This window comes from Camelus bactrianus, chromosome 15 (assembly GCF_048773025.1).
Source record: "Camelus bactrianus isolate YW-2024 breed Bactrian camel chromosome 15, ASM4877302v1, whole genome shotgun sequence".
Lineage (NCBI taxonomy): Eukaryota > Metazoa > Chordata > Mammalia > Artiodactyla > Camelidae > Camelus > Camelus bactrianus.
This window is the reverse complement of record NC_133553.1, coordinates 15,299,498-15,321,724: the sequence shown is the minus strand read 5'-3', so window position 1 is coordinate 15,321,724 and position 22,227 is coordinate 15,299,498. Positions and strand designations below refer to the sequence as shown.

General features: G+C 50.6%; 1 protein-coding gene and 1 long non-coding RNA gene across 2 annotated transcripts in view; both read right to left on the bottom strand.

Moving 5' to 3' along the window:
- Positions 1-761, bottom strand: part of LOC141573451 (uncharacterized) — a 72,976-nt gene extending 72,215 nt beyond the window's left edge. Inside the window, exon 1 of the long non-coding RNA XR_012499167.1 lies at positions 352-761. This is a non-coding gene — a long non-coding RNA (uncharacterized LOC141573451). The remainder of the gene's footprint in view (positions 1-351) is intronic.
- Positions 762-6,786: 6,025 nt separating this feature from the next.
- The window catches only part of DCDC2C (doublecortin domain containing 2C), an 81,679-nt gene continuing 66,238 nt past the window's right edge, over positions 6,787-22,227 (bottom strand). The window contains exons 10-11 of the mRNA XM_074341496.1: positions 12,747-12,794; positions 6,787-9,263 (exon numbers count right to left, since the gene is read on the bottom strand). Coding sequence (XP_074197597.1) covers positions 9,240-9,263; positions 12,747-12,794 — 72 coding nt within the window. The 3' untranslated portion in view covers positions 6,787-9,239. The remainder of the gene's footprint in view (positions 9,264-12,746; positions 12,795-22,227) is intronic.

Here is a 22,227-nt window from a genome sequence, read left to right as displayed (position 1 = left end):
TTTCAGTTGGGTGAAGAAGGTTGCCGGGGTTCAGAACAGGCCTCCCCAAGGTGTGTCTCTCTGGCAGGAGAATTATTTGGAACAGAAGGTAATTGAGACTCTGCAGGTTCAAGAGAAACTACGGCCCCTCCCTAACTGTCTAGAAGAATTTAAATTGGGGATTTTTCCCAAAAAAAGAGTTACCACTGGAGATAAATTTTTGCCAAGTGGCCCCATCAACGTGGCGAGGCAAACATCTAATTACGCGACCTCTCTTCCTCTTCTCGCTGTCGTGTGAACAGCTGCCGTGACCTTGGAAGCCCCAGGCCCAACCCATTCCCCAGCTCAGGCTGGTGTACACCCCCACCTTACCTTTCTGTCCCTGAGTCTCTCAGGTAGGTGAGGTTCCCGTGAATGTGACATTAACCCGTCCCGAGGTTGGCTTGTCCACAGCCTTCCTTCCGCACAGCCCAGCTCATCTTCCTCTGCAGGTACAGCCGTGAGGAAGGACACTCAAGGGCTTCAGAAGGACAATCCCAAAGAATCTGTCTCCTCCTTGAATCAGGTGACAAGGGGTTGGGGGATCTCTAGCGGCAAGAACAGATATTCTTGGATTCCCAGCCACAAATAGTTGAAAGCAGCCTTTGCCCACAGGACTCTGACCTCATAAAAATCAGAAACACAAGTCAGTCAGCACTCTGGACCTATCTCAACACGCTAGATTTTGTTTCTGGCCGAGCTAAGGTGGCCCCTTTTGGCACACGTGGGCGGCTCAACACGGCCCTCCCTGAACACAAGAAATGCAGTGAATATTCAAAGGAAGGACGAGGGGGGCAAACAGGCTCAAACAGCAAACTTCACTCCCCTCCTGGCAGCCTGGCCGAGTGCCATCTCTGTCCGAAGCCCTTCCGTTAGCAAAACCGGGCATGCGGACAGGGCGGCTCAAAGGCCGGACTTAGACTTGTTTTTGTCTTTCCGATCTGACATTTCTAAAGGTCCAGAATAATTAACTATGTGTATTTTGTTGTGCTATTTCAGAAGGTGAGCAACCACAAGAAGCCAGCTGCCACCCCCAGGGATCCTTGTCGGCCTCTTTGCCCCGCAGCGGACTCAGCGTCCGCAGGAAGACCGCGCGAAGCTCGCTCCCGCAACGCGGCCTCAGCGCTCCCGACACGTTACTAAGCCAGGGAGGGTCATGGTTCCAGACTCCATCTAAGAAATCACTGGGAGCTGCTCTGCTGACTTATTTCGCCTAGAAATAGTCTTACCCGGCCTCTCTAGGGCCACCTGCAATTACCGCCTGAAACAGGAAGGCTGGACGGAGCGGGGGTTACCGACCCCTGCCGCCCGGCCTCGGTGCGGAGCTCCCCAGCAAGCGGGTCCGAGGAACCCCTGAGACGAGAGCCAGCAGCCAGGCCCCGCTCCTCGGGCCGCCAGCGCACTGTCCGGGCCAACAGTTCACAGGGGAGGGTGGCGCTCAGGGGTAGCGCACGTGCTTAGCACTCATGCGGCCCTGGGTTCCACCCTCAGCCCCTCTGTTAAAGCAAATAATAAATAAATCTAATTACCTCCCTCCCCAAAAAATAAAAATAAAGAAAAAACACTTAAAAAATAATTCACACCACTGGTCTCAAACGGCAGACTGAAAATCAGAATTAGTAATCTTGGGCGCTAAACCAAGAGGAAAAAATGATCTGAAATTAGAATTAAGTCACACTAGGGAGTGGGGGGCCTACCCACTGAGAACAAACACGTGGACAATCGGCCAATCAGAGCAGCAGGCGGAGGGCAGCCCGGCGGAGTCCCGCTCAGCCCCGCAGCCGCCCCTGCCCGACCCCCTCCCGGCCAGGGAAGCCCACTCGCAGTCCGCCCTGCCCCCTCCAGCTCCTCCAACACGGAGGCGACTCTGAGGCCGTGATGGCGCGTGCTCTGCGCCTGTGACGCGGGGTGCGCCCCGGCGGGGGCCGGGCTGCGCGAGCATCCGGCGGGTAATCTGTCACTCCTTGCTCTCGGAGAGCACGGGGAGGGCGCCAGGGGCACGTTTTCTCGCTGTGCTCTGACCCACTGAGAGCGACGGCATCTTTTTTTCTTCAAGAAAATTGAAAAAAACAACGCCGGCACACGTTTCATTGTTTTCATTGCTCAGATTTTCCTGAACAATGAAAACAGTGAATTTTCTGCACAATGAAAACACTGACCAACAACAAATCATTGGTCGGATTTCTTTAAATAAACACAAGAGGAGGATTTGCATCCAGGAGCCACAGTTTGCCAGCAAGTCCACAGCCATGTGTGCCTCGTGGGGGAGAGGTTTTCCCTGATGCTTCTTCCATCACAATCTGGAATTTGCCCATTATGCAGAATGCCAGAAATAGGTCAAAATGTGTCACTTGAGGAACAAGAAAAAAATTTAAACTCACCAATTCTCAAATTCTTAACATTTTGAATATCCTCTGTGTACTTTTTTCAGGAAAGAATTCAGCTTAATTGGCATGTAAACTTGTTTCCCTACGGAAAAAATGTGAGATGGAAGCTTTGCTGAAATTAAGGTGTTGGTGTCACCAGTGAACGATGCCAACAATACATTACATCTAAAGTTTTTTTAATTCTCTGGGTAGATCATTCTAAACCTCAAAGTTCACATTCTAGTCTCGTATTCTTTTAACAGTGTTTTATTTCAGCATCGAAAGTGGGAAATTTGAGGGGCAAACAGGATCCAATGAGGCCATGGTCTGCAGTTAAAGCTGAGATTTTTCTGGATTTTCTTTTCAATAGTTTAGTTGAACGACTCCCAGTGAATTAGTCTGGATACACCTTGTAAGTACTAAGCAGAGGGACCACTTAAAGAAACCCAGACCCTGGGGATGGGCAGCACTCTACAGCCAAGGTGCCGTTTCCGGACACAACTTGCACCCACCTGTGTCTGAATTGGTTCTCACATCACCAATACTTCATGAAAAGACAAGGTGCATCTTTGGGCAGCCCCAGAAAGGCTGCAGGAGGTGACCTGGGAGCCAGCTACAGGGAGCTGCCTCTTTCAGAATGAATGAAGATGGGCAACTTCTCTACCCCACCTGGACTCATTCAAGATCCACGAAGCAAGCAGAAGAGGCTTGAAGCTGGGACCAGCCTGTACAATGTCTGCGCATCAAACTCATGCATTTTCCACAGGTGAGTGCCCCTGCATCCAGCCATGGTCTCCGGTACCCTTGATTTGCACCGCCCACGTAACACATTTTGTTATCTTGTTTCTAACCCATGTGGATTGAAAGCAGCAAATGACAGCTGGGAAGAAGTATTTAGACAAGCTCAGTATAGGTGGAAGAGCTGGCTGCCAGGGCAGAGCTGGAAAAAGAAAACAGAAGTGAAAAAATAGCCAGAGACCAAAGGCCTGCAATGGGCCCTCACTCCACACACATCACACAGTAACTTCTTTTCAGGATGCTCGTCCTCAGTCACCCCGACAGCTGTGTCTGGTGGGTCTGCAGGATGCCCTTTGATAAAGGCTCCAGGTGTGTGTGTGCTCGCTCTGCGTGACCGGACTTCAGTGAGCAGCCGAACCTCTCCCCAGGTCCCCGCTGGCGGGACGATGAAGTCCTGTCTGGGCTGGTTGGGTGTCTCCTAACTCAGTCGGGCTCCTGGGGTCACGTGGAGGGATATCCCAGCCCCTTCCATCCCCTCCTGTGCCTTCAGGAAAGAAACTACTCAGGTTGCCCCAGGAAGAAAAGCAATCCCACAGCCAACAATTACGCAGCATTGCTTGGCCAGGTCTCTCGCCCCACCTCCCAGTTATCTCTCTACCCAACTTGTTTATTCTCCCCCAAGTGCCCTTACCAGAAGGGCAAAAGGACAAGAGAAGGCTTCAGCTTTCCCTTCCCACCTGGAGAAAGAAAAATGCTTCCTCCTACATCCACCCAAAGTCAAGTGAAGGAGGCTGTCGCATGTACCAACCACAGAGACTGAGGACCTTCGAGAGAGAGGAACCGACGTGCCCCTCCCCAGCCCCATGGCTGGGTGGCTCGCCGATCTGCTTCTCTGTATTTGTATACACCAAGGGAGAACAGAATTAGAAGCATGTGGCAGGTGCGGGAATGAGGGATCTAAATTCCCACCAGCTGCCGTGTCAAGAACGCCACAAGAAAAGCATTTCTGAGATGACAGAGTAAGGACCACCAAAATTCCGCTCCTTCATGAAAGTAATGAAAAGTGTCGAAATCAACTTTTTCAGGACTCTAGAAATTAATCGAAGGGTTACATAACTGAATCTCAGTAGGAGCAGCAGACTTGATGATGTTTTAACATGCCCTATTCCCGCCTTCCTCTCCTCAGCTCAATTGTTTCATGGTAGCTGTGAAAACCACAGCTTAGGACCCGCTGGGAGGAGGAAGAACGGGTTTGGAGCTCCCCAAAAGCTGAGGCCCAGAAATCTGTCACGAGCTGACCTGTCTGGCGGCTGCAGGAAAAGCCCCGGTCTCAAGGTTTCTCTTTATTTGACCTGACTCAGAGCTCTCTCTGTTTGAACAGTCCTGTCTCTGGGGCACTCATCAAAAGCAACCAGTGACAACTGTTTAACACCACGGCTGCCTGATGCAGTAACACCAATTGGGCCAGACAAAAATTTTTTACGTTTTAAGTTCTAGTTTTAAGAAAAAACTAGGGGATGAGATATCTATAGTGGGCTTTGTAAAACTCTGACATATTCCTGAGAATCTAGAAGGCCACGTGCGTGTGCAGAGCCGTGCGTGCGCCCAGGAAAGGCCTGAGAAGGCCTTAAACCCTCAGCTCTGTCTGACCTTGAGGCTCTGGTCAGGAAGTGAAGTGGAAGCAGAGTTGTAACTCCCCCACGGGACTGCTGAAGGCACGTTCAACACACAGACAGAGCTCCTCAGAAAAGGCTGGGGATTTGCTGAATCGAGATGTTTAAGGCGATCTCTGTCCAATCAGTAGCTGAGCACTAAAATCAACAAACTCCAAGCTGGATAAAACTCAGAGAGAGGCGCACCTAGATACATCACACCTGCCCCAGCGAAAGCCAAAGAAAGAGAAAACCTTAAAACAGCAAGAAAGAAACAACTCGTGTACAGTGACTTGTGCTATTTCAGTGGAAGCAAAAATAGTTTCTTTTGCCGTAACTTTTTCTGTAAAAGAGAAAGATGTTTCCACTTTCCATTTTCTTTCTGGCTTCTACTACTCAGTTCAGAAGGCTCAGCAGACATTTTTTAAACTCTCCCCTTTTGCTTACTTTCTCAGTTTTTCCTGTGTACCCCAACATATTCTGACACATTTGAATGCAGGCCAACTTCTAAAGCATTTTTAAGCATCAAATGTAAGAAGTTGACACTGATGAGCCTGTTGCCAATGGTTATAACTATTTTATCAATAATTATAACAGAAAATACTTTCAAGTCCTTAACACGGCCACGCCCAGGATCTTGGAGATGATGACGGCTAAGTCTCTAATCATGCAAATTCTACCTTGTTGACAGCAAATGATTTTTTTCAACCAAAATGCAAAGCTAAACAGCTTATACCTCCGTTAAATGACTATAATGCAAACAAAATACAGGTAACTGTTATATGTGTACTCAGCAAAAAAAAAAAATTCCCCAAACCCTGAATAGAGTTATTTGAAAGCATATATTATTTGCTGAAATTAAAATCTTTGCTAAAGAAGACTGTTAAGTCTTCGCACTTAGACACGTGGGCATTATTTTTGTCCTCATAAAAATGAGTAAAATCCATTTCCCAGCAGATCTGGGATTTTTTGTTTGTTTGTTTGTTTGTTTGGAATTAATCACTTGGAAGGGAAAATGTTTTCCTCCTTTGAACTTGAGGTTCCAGGTATGTCTTCGTGAGAACTTTCAAGCTGCATAAAGCTGAAACCATACCTTCCAATAAACATTCCAAGAAAAGAAGTAATTACACGGAATGTGCACAGGCTATTCCACACCCTTTTGGTTTTCTGAATGACCCTTGTGAGCCTTCATTATAAAGAACCACATTTCATTCTTTTAAATGTTTACTAAAAAGAAGTATCACCAAGAAAAGGAATCAGATCAATGTGGCGTCCACTGGAAAAGCCTCATCTTTAGCTTTTGAGAAGACACTACTGCCCGGGGCTTCAGCCCCACCCCAGACAGGACCTTCTTGCTGCTAAAATGTCCATTTGCAAGAAAGAAGCGCCATAACTGAAGACAACCTGACTTCAAGTGGATATAAAGGTGTTTTTTCTAATTTACTGGTTTCCACTCCCAGGCCGTCTGAAAGACATAAAAAAGCCAGTTAAAGGAAGAACCCCTCAAAGCTGTGATCTGGCCACAGTCTACTCCCAGCTTTCACAAGAGGTGGAATTTCTGTAAAGTCCGGACTCTGGGCGATTTTCTGGGCTGCAGTCTGTCCTGTTGAGAGTCCAGGTTCTACCGGATGAGATGAGAGCTAATGCAGAAAGCAGCATTGAAATTTGATTTTGACGTGATTTTGCAAAGCAGTTGGCATTGGTGGTCATCGCATCTCAGCCGCTCTGTCCCCTCTCCCCTTCCAACCTCCAGCCCCATCTTTAAACGTGCTAAGGTGCTATGGCCCATTTGAATCTGAATTGTCTGGTCTGACTGTAACACTGAATAACTCCCAGGGAGTTACGTCATCCATTCCCCCAGCACCCAGCCCGCTCTGAGGTTAAGCCCGAAACCTGGATGTCACCTGGATGCAATATTTTAAATGAAGCAGTACTGACATATCCATTAAAATAAAAAGACTCCATCTTACACCAGAATCATACTATGATTTTAGAGTTTAATTTCACTTGATTCATACAATAATTCTATGCGAAGGCAAGTTGAGTATTACAGTGGATTTAGAACTGAAAAAAAAAGTTTTTGAAGGAAGAAAGGAAAGAAAAACATAATTTCAAGTCCTGCCCTGCCAGCTACTAGCTGCGGGCCACACGGGCCTTTGGGCCAACTGAGCGGCCCCACGGTGGCCTCGCGCACACCGGCTGCGAGCACCTCGGTCACCGGGCGGCTCCCAGACCCAGCAGCCCAACGTCGCCATTCCCCTTCAACAGGAGAGAGTCATGTCTGGAGAGCTCAAGCGAACGCTCAAGGCCGTCAGATCAATAATAGACCCGAGGTTCTGGCCCCGAATCCACCCTCTTCCCACAACAACATGCGCCAGACGCTGGAACAGAAGGCTCAGGCAAAAGGAGTGGGAGATGCAGTTCTAATTCCCTTTCATGCACCAGAACACGCAGTAAGAGTGTAGCCAGGTCAAAATCAATGGGTTCCCCACCAGAAGTGGACGGACTAACCAAAAAAAGCTAAAGATGAGGTGGAGACGGTTTCCATTTGATTGCCATTTCCTCCTTCAAGTGTAACAAATGCGACGGTCAAATCTAACAATCAATCAAGAAACCATAAATATGGTGAAGTGACAGCTCTCCTTTCTCCTCCCACGTGCCAGCCCTGTGTGACTAGGCAACAGCTGGCAGATGCTGGTGTGGCTGGGACTAGACCTTGGCCCCCCTAACATCCTCACTGCTGCGTCTGTTCTGGCAGCGAAGCAGCCCAGCTCAGCAGAGGCTCAGGCAGCATAATCTGCTGTGTCTCCTCTCACTTCATGGGAGAAAAGACTGCAGTCGAAACAGAACAGTGCTGCAGCTGACTGTTTCTCAGTGCCTCCCGTGTGCCCGGCACCGCCCCGAGTGCTCGGTGATACGCACTGTTGTTCTCGGTTGTCCCAGCAACCTGTGACTTGGTCATTACTCTCAGCCCCAGTTTGCAGACGAGGTGCAGGCAGCTCACACACTGCACGAGTGGAGAAGCCGAGCTCCTGCAGTCGGACCTGAGAGTCCATTCTCTTTAATCACCAAAAATGCACCGTTCCAGGGGGTTCTACTGTCTACTTCTGACATGGATGTGCACGTATGTGTATCTATAACAGATAGTGTTTGTGTTGCTTGTAAATAATATGTATAATAATTATAAGATGCCTTAATTCACTTCAAAGTAAGAAATAATTATAGACAATGATGTAAACGTATCATTTTCAGGGTGGCTGAGTCACTGTGGAACGCCGGATACAGGTGATGGGCCAAGAAGAAGGGTTTTTCTGGGCCGAGTGGTGACATTAAATCTCACTGACCCACCCCTCCCCCTCCAGGTGTAGTACGCTCGGGGGACGGAAGAAGGAATTCCAGAGCAACTTAGTCTTAATCATTGTTTTAAAACTTTATGTCTGGGCACCAAAATATGAAATTCACAATTTAAATATTCCACTAGCATGTGTCTTTAGCAATAATGGGGTAAAAAACGCCTGATTTTATTTTCATCTGCCTTATGATCCTTTCTGGCGTCGGACCGTTGCTCTTCACAATATGGTGACATTCTGTTCTCATGGTGTTTGTTGTTCCTTGTGTTCTCCCCGAGGCATCTGTTCTCGGGATGGTTGTCCCAAGGACGGCCGCCCAGGGGGCCCTTGCTTGTCCGGCATCTGTTCTCGGGATGGTTGTCCCAAGGACGGCCGCCCAGGGGGTCCTTGCTTGTCCGGCATCTGTTCTCGGGATGGTTGTCCCAAGGACGGCCGCCCAGGGGGCCCTTGCTTGTCCGGCATCTGTTCTCGGGATGGTTGTCCCAAGGACGGCCGCCCAGGGGGCCCTTGCTTGTCCGGCACCTGTTCTCGGGATGGTTGTCCCAAGGACGGCCGCCCAGGGGGCCCTTGCTTGTCCGGCATCTGTTCTCGGGATGGTTGTCCCAAGGACGGCCGCCCAGGGGGTCCTTGCTTGTCCGGCATCTGTTCTCGGGATGGTTGTCCCAAGGACGGCCGCCCAGGGGGCCCTTGCTTGTCCGGCACCTGTTCTCGGGATGGTTGTCCCAAGGACGGCCGCCCAGGGGGCCCTTGCTTGTCCGGCACCTGTTCTCGGGATGGTTGTCCCAAGGACGGCCGCCCAGGGGGCCCTTGCTTGTCCGGCATCTGTTCTCGGGATGGTTGTCCCAAGGACGGCCGCCCAGGGGGCCCTTGCTTGTCCGGCATCTGTTCTCGGGATGGTTGTCCCAAGGACGGCCGCCCAGGGGGCCCTTGCTTGTCCGGCACCTGTTCTCGGGATGGTTGTCCCAAGGACGGCTGCTGAAGCGATCCTTGTTTCTCAGGGTTCACTGCTGGGTGCTGTGGTGATGACTCTTCTTGTGACTGCTGTCGTGTTGGTGGCCCTCCTTGGTCTTCTATTTCTACTGGGGTTTCTAGCAGTAGGGGTGTGTTTTTTTCCTCTAGAATGCCATTTGGTTCTTTTTCTTGTTTTAAGTGAACAAAATAAAACAAAATCATCAATGAGCACAGTAGCCATCTAAACCAAGGGAAACAAATCATACAATGACAAATATTGCTTCTGTACCAGTGATTCCAAAATGACAGGAATAACGTTAATGAGTCTTCCCCCAGGATAGCACACTTCCAGTGTGCTTTCACACTTTTACTCTCATTTAGAACTACAGTTGCTTAGTTGTTTAAAAATTAAAGAACCACAGGAAAGACTCTTGCTTTTTCTTTGGGTCACTGAGGTAGGGGAAGGCACTTTTTTATTAACATGAGAAAAAAGAATCAATGCAGAAGAACCCAGGGCCACTGTTCTCCAGAAGAGGCACCAACAAAGGAAGAACAACCCATCACGTGCAGGAAGATTATCGGGTACTTATCAGCCCCTCATTGGCCAAACCACACTCACCAATGTCAACGCGACTCCTACCGTGAAAAACGCCACCTGGCGCAGGAAATCAGAGGCTGCACTTGACAACCGAAAACACCACCATTTGAAACAACACATGGAAAGACAGCCTCAGTTAGAGCTTCACAGAGCCTGACAGAAGCCAGGCACCTCAGAACCCAGCTCACTGACATCTTCCCTTCCCCTCAAGCCCGCCTTGTCTGCAGGAGTAACCCCAGACCCTGATTCAGAAACCCCAGCTCCAAATTCATCCCCACCTCTCATAGCAATTCTGGGGCCCAGCCTGGTCCATCCAGTCTGCTCCCAGCAATCTGTCCCTCCCTCTGCAGCCGCACGGCCGTGGTCCTGGCCTCCACCATCTTTCAGACAGAACGTGTGCCCGCACATGACGCTCTGCCTTCCCCTGCCCCCCGCCGTCAGAGTGACATTTTACAATATCAGATTGGTCACATCATTTCCCTGCTTTAACATGACCTACGGGGTAAAGACCAAAACCCTCAGGAAGACACACAGGGCATGGCAGTGATGGCCGCAGACCCAGACTACACCCCTTTCCCTAGCACAGAGCTGCCACGGACGGTTCCCGGCCAGCTGCATTCCGGGGGGCCAAATGCCTCCTTCTGACCAAGAGATCGTGAGACGTGGAGTCCTCCTCGGGGCTGAGGTGGTGACTGTGACCTCCCGTCTCTCCTTTCCTCCTGCAGTGACTGTGAAGGCCGTGTGTGGGAGATGGCAGCGTCACGAAGCATCACCACTAGGAAGGGAGACACCCAGGAGAGCCTCCCCCCTCAGCAGGCTTGGCATTTATTGTGCAAAGTCACTGAGACTTGGGGTTGACACCTTCACTGCATCTTGGCCCAGCCGACTCTCACTGACACAACGTACCTTCAGACCTGAGCCTTGGCTGTACCTTCATCTTCCTCTCACACTGCTCCCTGACACCGTCTTTTTGTCCCAACTGCACCAAACCAGATGCACACCCTCGATGCAGCACCACATCTCTGTGCATTTGTGGATGCTGACCCCCTACCCCACATCCCCTTCTGGACGCTGCCTGCCTGGCAAACTCCCACTGCTCCCTCACAATTCACTCCAACAACCCTCTCCTGGGCGACACCTTCTGTAATTCCCTCAGCCTCTCTCCTGACCCTGCCAGACTGCCTGCCATTCTCTCTCGGGGAAGTTTCCAGGGCATCCAATACCAGCCTCTATCTGCTCATGCATCTGTGCGGCAGCCCAGGGCAGACAGGCTTCCTGAGAGCAGCTCAGCTGATGCCGACTCACACGTGTTCTCTCAACATCCAGGCGGACTCAGCTCACAGCCAGCAGCTCCACAATGTTTTGTTTTGTTGTTAAAGAAAAGGTCCAGTGGCATGTGACTTCTGGCCCCTCACCTGCTCTCCAAATGACCTTGGGCAAATCACCTTCCCTTTCTGGGTTTCAGTTATTTCTGCCTTGAAAGTCAGGCAAGGATGGTCTTTAGAAATGTAAGATTGTGGTGATAAGGGCTTGAACGCACACAGTGAACCGTGAAAACTGACAGACAGTCGTCCTTGGTGTCTGCAGGGATCTGGCTCCAGGACCCCCACGGGTACCAAACCCGCAGTGCTCAAGTCGCTTATGCCGAACGGCATGGGGTCTGCATGTAGCCTGCGCACATCCTCCGGAACGCTCTGGATCACCTCTAGATCACTGAGAACACCTAATACGATGCAAATGCTATAAACACAGTGGTACACACAGCTAAATACTATGTTAATAGTCACCTGTACGTGCCATAGGAAAGTTTTGCTTTTTGGAACTTTCTGGAATTTTTTTCCAAATATTTCTGACCCACAGTTGGTTGAATCCACGGATGCAGAGGGCAAACTGTACACATGTTGTGACACTTAGCACATCACATAAAACTAAAGACCAAAAGACGGGGAGGGGGATTACGGAAGAAAAACTAGAAACTGCCACAAGGTAAGATGTGATTATGTGAAAACGAAGGGCCGAGGCAGCGGGAGCCACGGGGAGCCGACGCTGCCCTGCAAGCCCCCAGGAAGACCCGGGGCTGCTCGCGGCTCACACTCGAGCCCAGCCTCCTACAGGCCCGTCCTGCGTGCGGGCCGACTTCTGCGTACGGCCGGTCTCCCCGCCAGGCCGGGAGCAACCTGCGGGCAGGGTCCGTGTCGTACTCATCTTGGCATGCGGAAGGCACTCAGAAATGTCTCATAAATGAAAGAAAGGGAATTCAAAATAAACGGACCAGCAGTCCCCAGCCCCACACATAAAGCACTCCTGCAGACACGCAGAACTAGAACGTGCAGAACTAAAGGTGGCATTGAGGTATGAAGTGTGTTTACACGAATAATGTGTTACTCTACTGTTTAACATGAAACTACACTGCTATAAAATGACACATGCGCTATATTGATGTGTGATAAAATGCATTTCGAAAATCCCTGCATTTTAAATGAAATTGCCGATGAGATATTTCCGGCATTGCATAGGCATTCCATATTGTTTTCTTTCAGAATGGAGCCCATAATCGAACAGGTCCCTAAATGTGCCTGAAAATTTGTCACTCCAGCGCACCTCAGAATTTCCATGTTTGTCTGAAACCTGCACTTCTCAGTACAAGTTTCAGGAGTTCTTTTCGCTTCCCTCCTTTTTTTTTTTTTTTTTTTTTTTTTACAAAATGTTATAAAGATACATGCAGTAAAATCTTAAAATAATTGCACAATTGAACAAAGTCTGCCGGGACAGAACCGCTGGCTGACAATGTCACCGTGCGCTGAGTAAAAACCTTCATTTGTCAACCCACCTAAAAACAGTGCCCTACGAAAGAAGGTTCGGAGAGGTCAGCGCCCAGCTAGGAAAGAGTAAGCTGTGGTTCAAAGCCAGACAAGCCACGAGGACAGCTGCCTCCAGACGGAAGTTCCAGGGGTCGCCTGGTGGGGGCGCTACGGGCATCTCCCAGGTAACTCACTGTGACCCCGTGAGCACAGACAGGCCCGTCCCCGTCTCACACGTGCCCGTAAATGATCACCAACAGCCGCTCTCTTACCAGGAAACGGAACCACTTTCTTATTCTTGCCGAGGTTCTTGTGAGATGCTGAAAAAAGAAAGAAAGAAAAATCCAGGTGTTAATAAACCAACCCAGGCGTTCGCATACCGTGAGATTTTGGTGCAAGGTCTCTGGCTAAAGGAATCGCCGGCGTGCGGCACGCTGCCTGGTTCAGAGAGCACCTGGGCCCCGTCCAGCCAGAGCGCGACCGCGCGTCACTACGCAGGAAGCTGTGCTAACGCCGCGCCCGGCTGTAGTTTCTGAGATTACAGGGCAGCTGGCAGAATTGTCATCTTCTGGTTTTTCTCCCCCTGAGGAAAAAAGCATGTTTCAGTTAAGGTTCTTTTGTTCAACTCCTTCCTCGTGCAGGTTCACAGGGGGACGGCAGGGACACGGGGCGGCAGCCCCTTTCCTCCTGCAGGGCTGAGCAGGTAACAGGGTCTCTCTGGTTAGACCAGCAAACTGTAAAGCGTAGGCAGGTGCTGGACGAATGCCACGCACACCGAGAACACGCGGTTCCCTTTACACAGCTGCTGCTCGTCGGAAACCTCAATAGCAAAGAGCCGTGAAAACAGAATATTCAGTCTCCGATGAAAAATACTCAAACTAGAAATGTGTCGCTTACGTCAACACTTGCAAAGTAAAACACACCAGTGCCCGCAAGGGCAACGTGGATCAATGCAATAAAACTTCCACAGGTCCACCCCGAACGTCTTCGCTGACAATCCTGCTTTGATTGCAGGAATTTTAAAGTTCACAGGCGTCTCTGCCAACTCACCAACATAGCACAAACACATCTGTTCTGTCAGAGATACAACCTCCGAAACGCACATGCGTGTCAAGTTCCCGCTGACATAATTAACACAGAAATGTTCTTGTTAATAAGCACTTCAGTTCAGCTGAACCCAGGAGCCACAGAGCTAGACTGGAGCTGCTCTGAAGACCTGCCAGTTTGGCGGGTGAGATGGGGAAGGCAGGCAAGAGGAGCTGGGGCTGCTGACTGTCCCGGGAGGAAAGAAACCAACCCCAGAAGCTGCCGGGAGAGGTGATCGGAGAAATGACACTGCCAACAGCAGCGGCCAGGGCACCTGGAGGGTGGAGCAGAGGAGAAAACAGAGAAGAATGAAGGGTTTCGGGAGAAGGCTGGTTCTGATGGCAATGGTGGGAGGTCAGAGGCCACCGAGAATCACAGCAGCCGGAGGAGGCCAGGAAAACCACTGCCTGTGTCCACAAAGAACGCCCCCTGCGCGCCTGTGATGGTGTAATGTGACTGCCGCAGGCAGCACGTGCTTTAAAGCCTCGTCTTCCTTTGCACTGATTTTTGTGACTTCCAGAACCTACGGCGGCTGCTCGTTATGAATTAAGACGTCAGGCTAAGATTTGTGAAAATGAAGCCAATGTTTTGGTTTAAGGTGTAATTACTTTGTGAAAAGCTAGAAACCCCAAGTTAGACAGTGTTTAGTTTTTTTATTTGGTAACTATCACACAGGCATCTGATTGCACTGTGGGCTGGCATGTTTTTAAATAAATCAGCAAAGATATTTACCAAGTCCTTTTAGGGGATTACAAATTAGATCAAAAAGTGGTTTGAATTGAGATCTCTTATAGTGGCTTGAAAGTCCCAACCGGGGTCCTGGAATAACAGACTGAGCTAATGAGCGCTTCTGCAACCAGGATAGTTTTTTTGTTGTTGTTCTTCAGAAAATCCTAATTTCCTGTATTCAGATGTGTGCTCATAACAGAAAATGCCTGGAAAGTGTCTGATGTCTCCACTCCCCCTCCTCCCACGTCTTGGATTATAACTCCCATCCAGCTTCATGGTCATCTTTCTTCAGGGACACTCTATTGTTAACGCTGCAAATGACTTCAATGCTGTCAGATCCAAGAGTCAATGAATCAGAAACACTGAACTTGATTGAGTCCTATTATTGTCCAAATACTACTTTTTTGGAAGACTTAGAGCCTTTTTTTTAAGTGGAAAGGTCCTTAAAAGATTGGTCAATAAACTGTATTCCCAGTGTGTTCCCTGGCAACCAGGTGGTCCTCAGAGATGTCTCTAGAGGCCAGGGGGAGAATGCCAGGAAGAAGCAAGGGGAAGGCTGAATTTCTGGATTTCAACCCACCCGTGTCCTCTTCGATTAAACAATCCCTTTTCTCTCTACTCTGTAGATTGGAGTCCATCATAAGATTCCACTTGGGGGAAAAATGTCCCAGTGCTTCTTTTAACTTCTTATTTTAAAATAATTTTAGGTTTACAGGAGCATCGCGAAGACTGTCCAGAGAGTTCCAGTACACTCTTCACCCAGATTCCCCAGAGGGTAACACCTTGCAGAACAGTGGCACCCTGACAAAAACCAGCACTCACGTCCGGACAACGCTGTTCAATTACGGGCTTTATTTGGGTTTTGCCAGTTTTTCCACCAATGTCCTTTTTCTGGTTCTGAATCCAGTTCAAGACAGCAGCTCGCATCTAGTTATAGGATCTCCTCGTCTCCCCCAAACGTGACAGTTTCTCAGTCCTTCCTTATTTCTCAGGACCTGACACAGGAGCTCCTTGGGCATTCTGCAGGGGGTCCCGCGCTGTGTGGGCGGCGGAGGTTTCCTCACGCTCGGACCCAAGTTATGGATTCGCGGACACCACCAGGGAGTGGGGTGCCCTCCTCCCTGCACCACCCAGCAGGTGCAGTGCATCAACAGTCCTTTATCACTGGTGATGTCAGCCTCCATCACTCGGGTAGGCGGCGCCTGTCACATTTCTCTACAACAACGTTTTCTGATGTTTTCTTTCAAAGACTAAAAACCAGCGACCCTAGGCTTACCTTTTATTTTGCACAGGAGAAAAGTAAGACCCAGAAAAGGCTTCAAGTAAGTCATGTTCACGGGCACACTGAGCAGTAGCGTCAGCGGGACGAGAACTCCACCAGGAGGAGGCTGTCGAGGAGACAGGGAGACCAGCGACCGCGTCTTCAAGGCCTTCTCCTGCTTTAAAGGTCAGTCATGTTATAAGCTACTTGTTCTTCTTTTATTCATGTTGGTGAAAACATACGTCTCATTTGAAGGAAATGGAAACTGATTAGGTTGTAGGTATGATTCCTGTAAAATCTGCCAAGAAATGCAACAGAAGTACATGGTGAGAGCAGGTAAGAGGGCCTTCTTGGACCCTTCAGTGTTGGCAAATGTTTCAACCCAAATGCCTGTTTGGCACAAAGTAACAGTACAATGTCACCTAGAGGTCCAGTCAAAGTCAGGTGAGCAGAGATGGCGGGAAAGGAAAGCAGGACCCTGATGACACTGCAGCTCACGCAGAGAACCTGCCCCTGCCCCCGAGCCAAGGACGCAGATGCCTCTGCACGACAGGCCAAGACAGACGCGGAGGACTCGGGAGTCCCAGAGAGCACAGTGAAGAACGAAGGGTCACCGCCCGTGAGTCCGTGGCGTGAGAGCTCTCGGCACACTTCAGATCACGTTTCCCGCTCAGCATCACCGGGCACGTGCTGCTGATTCCACAGACGGTGGAGGCACGTTCAGAGGGGTTAAGTGACTTGCTCCCGACTCCACAGACAAGGGGTGGGGCTGGTAGGTGAGCCCAGAACCCACCTCTGCCACACTTCACACCGCACGGATGGCTGAGTTAGATGATTAAGGTTCATTTTAACCCTCAGTTCCTCCTTTTTGCTTCTCCTTTTCAATTCTAAAATATTTTTTGAAAACAACTGCAAAATAATGGCATATTAGCATCTTCCTTGCAATTTTACTTAATCCGATGACGGCTTCTCCAGGACGGTGTTGGAGGAGGGCCATCTACAAGCAGGAGGAACCAGACACACCCTGTGTGTGGCCACCAGGGAGGCAGAGGGGATGGTGCCTTCAATCCCCAAAGAGAGGAGCGGCCACAGAGATCCAGCTTGCTTCATCGTCGCTAAGAAATAACTGTTATAAACCTCAAACGGCCATCAGTCAGGCCAAGATTATTCACCCCAGGAGAGTGCAGAGGAGCTTCCAACAGATCAGATCCTACACAGGGAGTGGGTTCGCTCTGCCGGCACGAGAAGGCGGGAGAGAGTTGAGGGTCCCACACACAGCTTGTGTTTCCGTGGTCGGGGAAGTGTCCGAGGAGAAGGAGCACGTGGAGCCTTTTCTCTAGAATTATTTGGATCTTGTTCTGTCTGAAGGCAAAGACTCTGGATTCAAACCTCAAACAGCCCCCTGCAGACTGAAGTCACTGCTCCCACAGCCCGCGTGGCCACGGGCTCGCGTCCGCCCACCGCTGCCATGTCGCACTCCCGGGCCCTCTGCCCAGACTCGGCACCGGTGGCAGCTAGGCGGGGCGGACCCGCCGCACACACTCGTCGGTCTAGAAGAGACCCTGGGAAGGGGTGGACCACACGCGGATTTCACAAACCCAGCCCGACTCAGTGCCCGCAGGGACTGACGCAGCCCTGGTGTGGCCGGCGCCACGTGTCCCCTGGGCACGCGCTCAGCGCCTAACCCGCTGTCCCCGTGGCAAAGCCAAGCGTCACTTCACACCTAAGTACAGGAGCGCGGAGCGTCACCAAGGGGACTCGTCAAAACATGAGCCTCTCAAATAACAACACCTGTAACTCACAACATGGGAAGAAACGCCACCCGGCTGGGTCACCGCCTCCCCCGTGTCTGGGAAGCTTCCAGATGCGCTGCCGGGTGTGCGGGCACCCACAGCACCAGGCCGGGGCGCGCGCCACCAGGCCAGCCGCAGCCATCGGTTTTCTTTCACTGTTCCTCGTCCTCGGGTAAAACAAGACGCTCACTCGGTGGAGTAACTTTCTGCAGGGTTAACATCCTTAACTGCAGACCAGCCTTGCTCTCCCAAGCCCCCTGGCGTTACCGTTAGAGCATCTGATTTTAGACTTCAGTTACTAATTTCCCCACGCCTGCTTACGAACGGTCGGCTTCTGCAAAGAAAACGTGACTTCCGTTTACAAGGGAAGCTGAGACATGCTTAATTTCCCAGGGCGCTGTGAACAACTGGCAAGCCTCTCTCCTGGAGCAGAGGCTAATCTACTGTCCACCTGATGGGAAGAGAAAAGGGGGGGGCCCTCCCTCGGGGTGGGGGCGTTCCGAGGGCCGAGACCCTGAATCCCAGAGAGTCACCATTCCGCTCAGGGCCCGGCTGGAAACCGCACGGACAGCAGGGAGGTGAGCAGGACAGCGGCCTGGCTCAGGCGCGTGAGTCTGCCTACTCTACCCCGTGACAGAAAACGAGAATTAAAGAGCAAACCCCAACGATTTTGTTAGACAGGCTGTTACCACAAGTCAGAGAGGCTCTCAAAATAGGCGGCGCCCGGGAAAAGCATGCGAAGCCCTGGCGTGCTTTTTTTTTTTTTTTTTTTTAACTTATTCTTTGTTTTTCAACAGGCAGGTGGGGATGGGGGGATGCAAATGGAATTAAGAAAACAGTTTTGGGGTTTTTTTTATTTGGGGTTTTTTTTTAGCCACAATGTGCTTTGAACCAAAAACATGTTGATGTAAAAGGCAAGGCAGACCCTGGTCTGCACCCTCCACCCCGGACAGGGCCCCTCTGCCTCCTGGGCCCTGACCAGCATCACCCGCCAGCAGCTCTCTGAACGGCAATCCATGACAGATCACCCCTGAGCCAGGCTGGTGTATGATTGTTGGGAAAAAATGTTTAAAAAAATCATTTTTACTGATTCCTAAATTGCCAGATTGTCTAAAACCACAGCAAAAAGGAAAAAAAAAGAAGACGTCAAATGAGGGCTTCAAGCAGAGGGAGAACCTGGCCAGGCCACACCGCGCGGTCCTCATGCTCACAGAGCACAGAGAAACCAAACGCCCAAGAGACCCGCTTGCGCCTACACTGCAAAAACAATTTTTAAACCAGGCCACCTGGGCACTGGGCAGTGAGGGACTGTTTCTGTGACTTTGCCCCTGGAACTGTGAACACTCAGAAGCAAAGAAAAGCAGGTGGAAAAATCACAGTGGAAAAAAAAATGATTTTCTTTCCTGATTCTTTTGTCCCTTCTCTTTGAATAGCCCTCCACGTCCCAAATCCCCAAAACAAACAAAAATAACTGCAACAGAACACAGCCAAAAACTATTCCCAGGGAGGGAGAAAGAGAGTATTACCGCCTGGAATTAAACTTCAGGGACGTAAAACTGCCTCATTCTCCTAGAAAAATGAAACTAGCAAACTCAACACAAAACATAAGATACTGCAATGCTTCAGAAACAGTGGCTGCAACTGGTAGGAACTCCGGGATTTCTAAGCACCTGATCCTATAAAGGTGGGGAGGGTGGGTGGCCATGAACAGCCATGAGTATTTGGGAGGAAAGGTAACATTTTTTAAGCAAGATGTGAAATGGGCTCATTCGCTTCTCCCAAATAAATCTGTGTTGGGTCATAATTGCTGGCGGCCTCGGGCTGCCGGACCCCAACAGGTCTGTGTGATGGGCTTGCGTGGAACACTGCTCAGAGAGCTTGGAGGCTGTGACTGAACCCCAGCGCTACCTGGTGGAGCCCAGAGGTGTCCTGGCCGCTCGGAAACAACCCAGAGGGGCCCTAACGTCACTCACCGCTCCTCACCGGGCGCTCGGTGCTGGTGTTACAGACAGACCCCCCAGCAAGCCCACACTTACAGGGCCTGGGCCACGGCTGAGCTGACCCCCACTCAGCACCCGGCACCCGGCACCCGGCACCCGGCACCCGGCACAGCGGCCCCGCTGGCAAGAGGGGAGAGAGGGAGGGAAGTGGGCTGGCTTGAGTTTCGGCTGTTTCCTCCATCACCTCTGCCACCAAGGACAATGCGGGTCATCATTCTGTCTCCTCTCTAAAATGAGGACATCACCTGGCAAGGTGGTTAAAAAGAAGATAAAAATCAGAAGGAAGTGTCCATCTGTGGAATGCACACATATTTTTAAATGGTTGTTACGGCAGATGGTTCAATAGACGTTCTGTACACTTAAGGCTCAGTAAAAGCCAGCAGCATTGAATGGGGTTTTTTTAAGTCCTTGGGACCTTGACTGCAGGGAAAGGGCCCAGGAGAGGCTGAAGGGAAGGTGGGTCAGACTCTGCCCACAGAGATTTCTCTCCGGGTGACCTGTCACCAGAAGAGCATCCTTCTATTAAAAACCAAAGGACAGAAAAGGAAAGAGAAGCAGGGGGTCAGACCATGTCCTGAATTGAAAGGACACGTGCGGCCGACTTACTCGTGATGCCTGACAGGTCCCTCTCTGGCCCCTGGGTGGTGATCTGGGGCCCAAGTGGACGTCTGCCTCCCTGTGGTGCAGACACCACCTTCACGTTTTAACACCTGGGGGATCCAGTTTCTAAATATCTTTTCTTGAAAACAAAACAAAAAAAAAGTCTCTGACCATCTGGCTGGCATTTGTGAATGATGATTTTTTCTCTTAAGTTACCGAAAAGAGTAGAAAATCAAAAGGTAGACATTCCCCAAAATTCAACAGAAATTCTATTTCCCCGACATTCAATGGAAACTGTCATGGAACGATTTTGATTGTGGGGACACTGACAATCCTAATGAAATGTTAAAGCTGAAACCTGAAATGTCGTAACATGGGGTCGGCCTGGGTGAGCCTGTCTTCCTCAATTAGCCTTCCCTCCCTGTCCACAGATGAGAAACGGTCTGAAAGGTCACTTCCCACAAAGGACTCTCTACCGTCCTGCAGCCTGAAACCCCTGAGAGCCACCCCTCCTCTGGCCCTGCCTTGCTGGTCCCCAGACGCCGCCCCAACCCGGCTCCACAGTGGCCCTGCGTCCCGGCGCCACGTCAGACGCCCGTGCTCCCCGGCTCCACAGAAGGCCTTCAAGCTGTTCCTTCAGATCTCTCTTCTCTTCAAGGCTCCCCTCAGGGCTAGTTTAATCTAATTTTACCCACGTACAAATGTTAAGAGAGTCAGCTACGGAGACGTGAGAGCTGACCACCTGCCCTTGGGACTTGGGAGTCGGGCCTCGTCCACCTCCTTCGGTGCTGGTGGGGACCCCATCCACCTCCCCAGGGACGAACACCCCTCCTCTCCTTGCTTCAGGGGGAACAACTTCAGGGCCTCACACAGAGTCCCCAGAAGGAGGGAGGGACGAAGCCACACAGAGTTAGAGAACCCTCACTACTGGTTAATCTCACAGGACACTCCTCTCTCATAGGACTGTAACCACCACACTTCGAAGAAAAAATCAGGGCTGCAGGTGTTTTGTCTGGGGACGGAATTACATCCAAAGGGCACACACGTCATTGCCTGAGATCTAAGCCTGGGTTCGAGGCTGTGGAATGAACTGGAGGGCGTCCATCCCTGCCCACGGATACAACACCTTCGGGCCTCAGAAGACACACCCTGGGAGGAGTTTCTGCTCCAACACTGCAAGCTCAGTAGTGCAGGAAATCACTCTGCGACCTTGGGAAGGAGGCCCACCCTCCCTGTGCCTCAGCCTCCTCACCTGCGAAACACCCAGCTTACGTAACACACACACAAATGGCTAACACGTCCGTTGTTCACAGTTCATTTATGATTATAAATAAATAGTTATGAAAAATTTAGAGAAGGAATTCACAGTTTGTGGTATTATTACCAGGCGTTTTGTTGGGAGGCAGGAAGTCAGACCTTTTCTCTATCACGTGTCCTATGCATATTTTAACTGTATTTCAGAAGAGAAATTTGACCAGCTGTTTATAACAGGGTCTTACAAGCATCCTCACCCATGGCTCAGTTATTACAGAATATATATACATTTCTATTTCCTCCACATCTACACCACATACCTTTTTTCTTTGTGTTGTGTCTTAAGGGTAACTTTTTCTTAAAAGACATTCGGGAATTGTCTTCCTGAAACAGAAACCATCAGTGTTAGCAGCTGACACTTTTTTCTCAGAATACATGAACAAGAGTCCTCAGGACTGGAACGGTCCGCTACAGCTGAACCCTGGGGACTGCGTTTGCAACAAAGATGAGGCCACTGGAGATTTCAATGCACTCGACAACGAGGTGCCACAGCCGCCCGCGCTGCAGGGCCACCCAGCTCTCCACGATCCAGTGAGGGCCAGCCTTGCCCTGGCCTGGCCTGCGAGTCCAGACCAAGATGAGGGAAGCCCATGGGTCACCGTGGACCAGGCAAGGTCCCCTTGTCTGGCTTCAGGGCCCAGCCCCCGTCTCTTGGTCTCTTAACCCAGGGCAGTTCAGAGGCCACGCTGGAGACCAGGACTTACGGACCCAGGTCATACTGATGCCCCCCTCCGTGGGTCACTCCAAGTTTTCCCGCAGCATCTTGTCCTCTCAAACGTTTCCCACGTCAAAAATGACCCAGCTTCCCCTTGGAATGTAACAAACAGTAAAGAGAATGATTCCCATGCTAACAAGAAAGAGCCAGATAATCTACCCAATTAGAACCTTGAACGCATCCGAGAGCTGGGATCACAGGGCAACCAGCTAGGCTGGAAGCTAAGGACAGACAGACTCCGCCGAGGAGACGCAG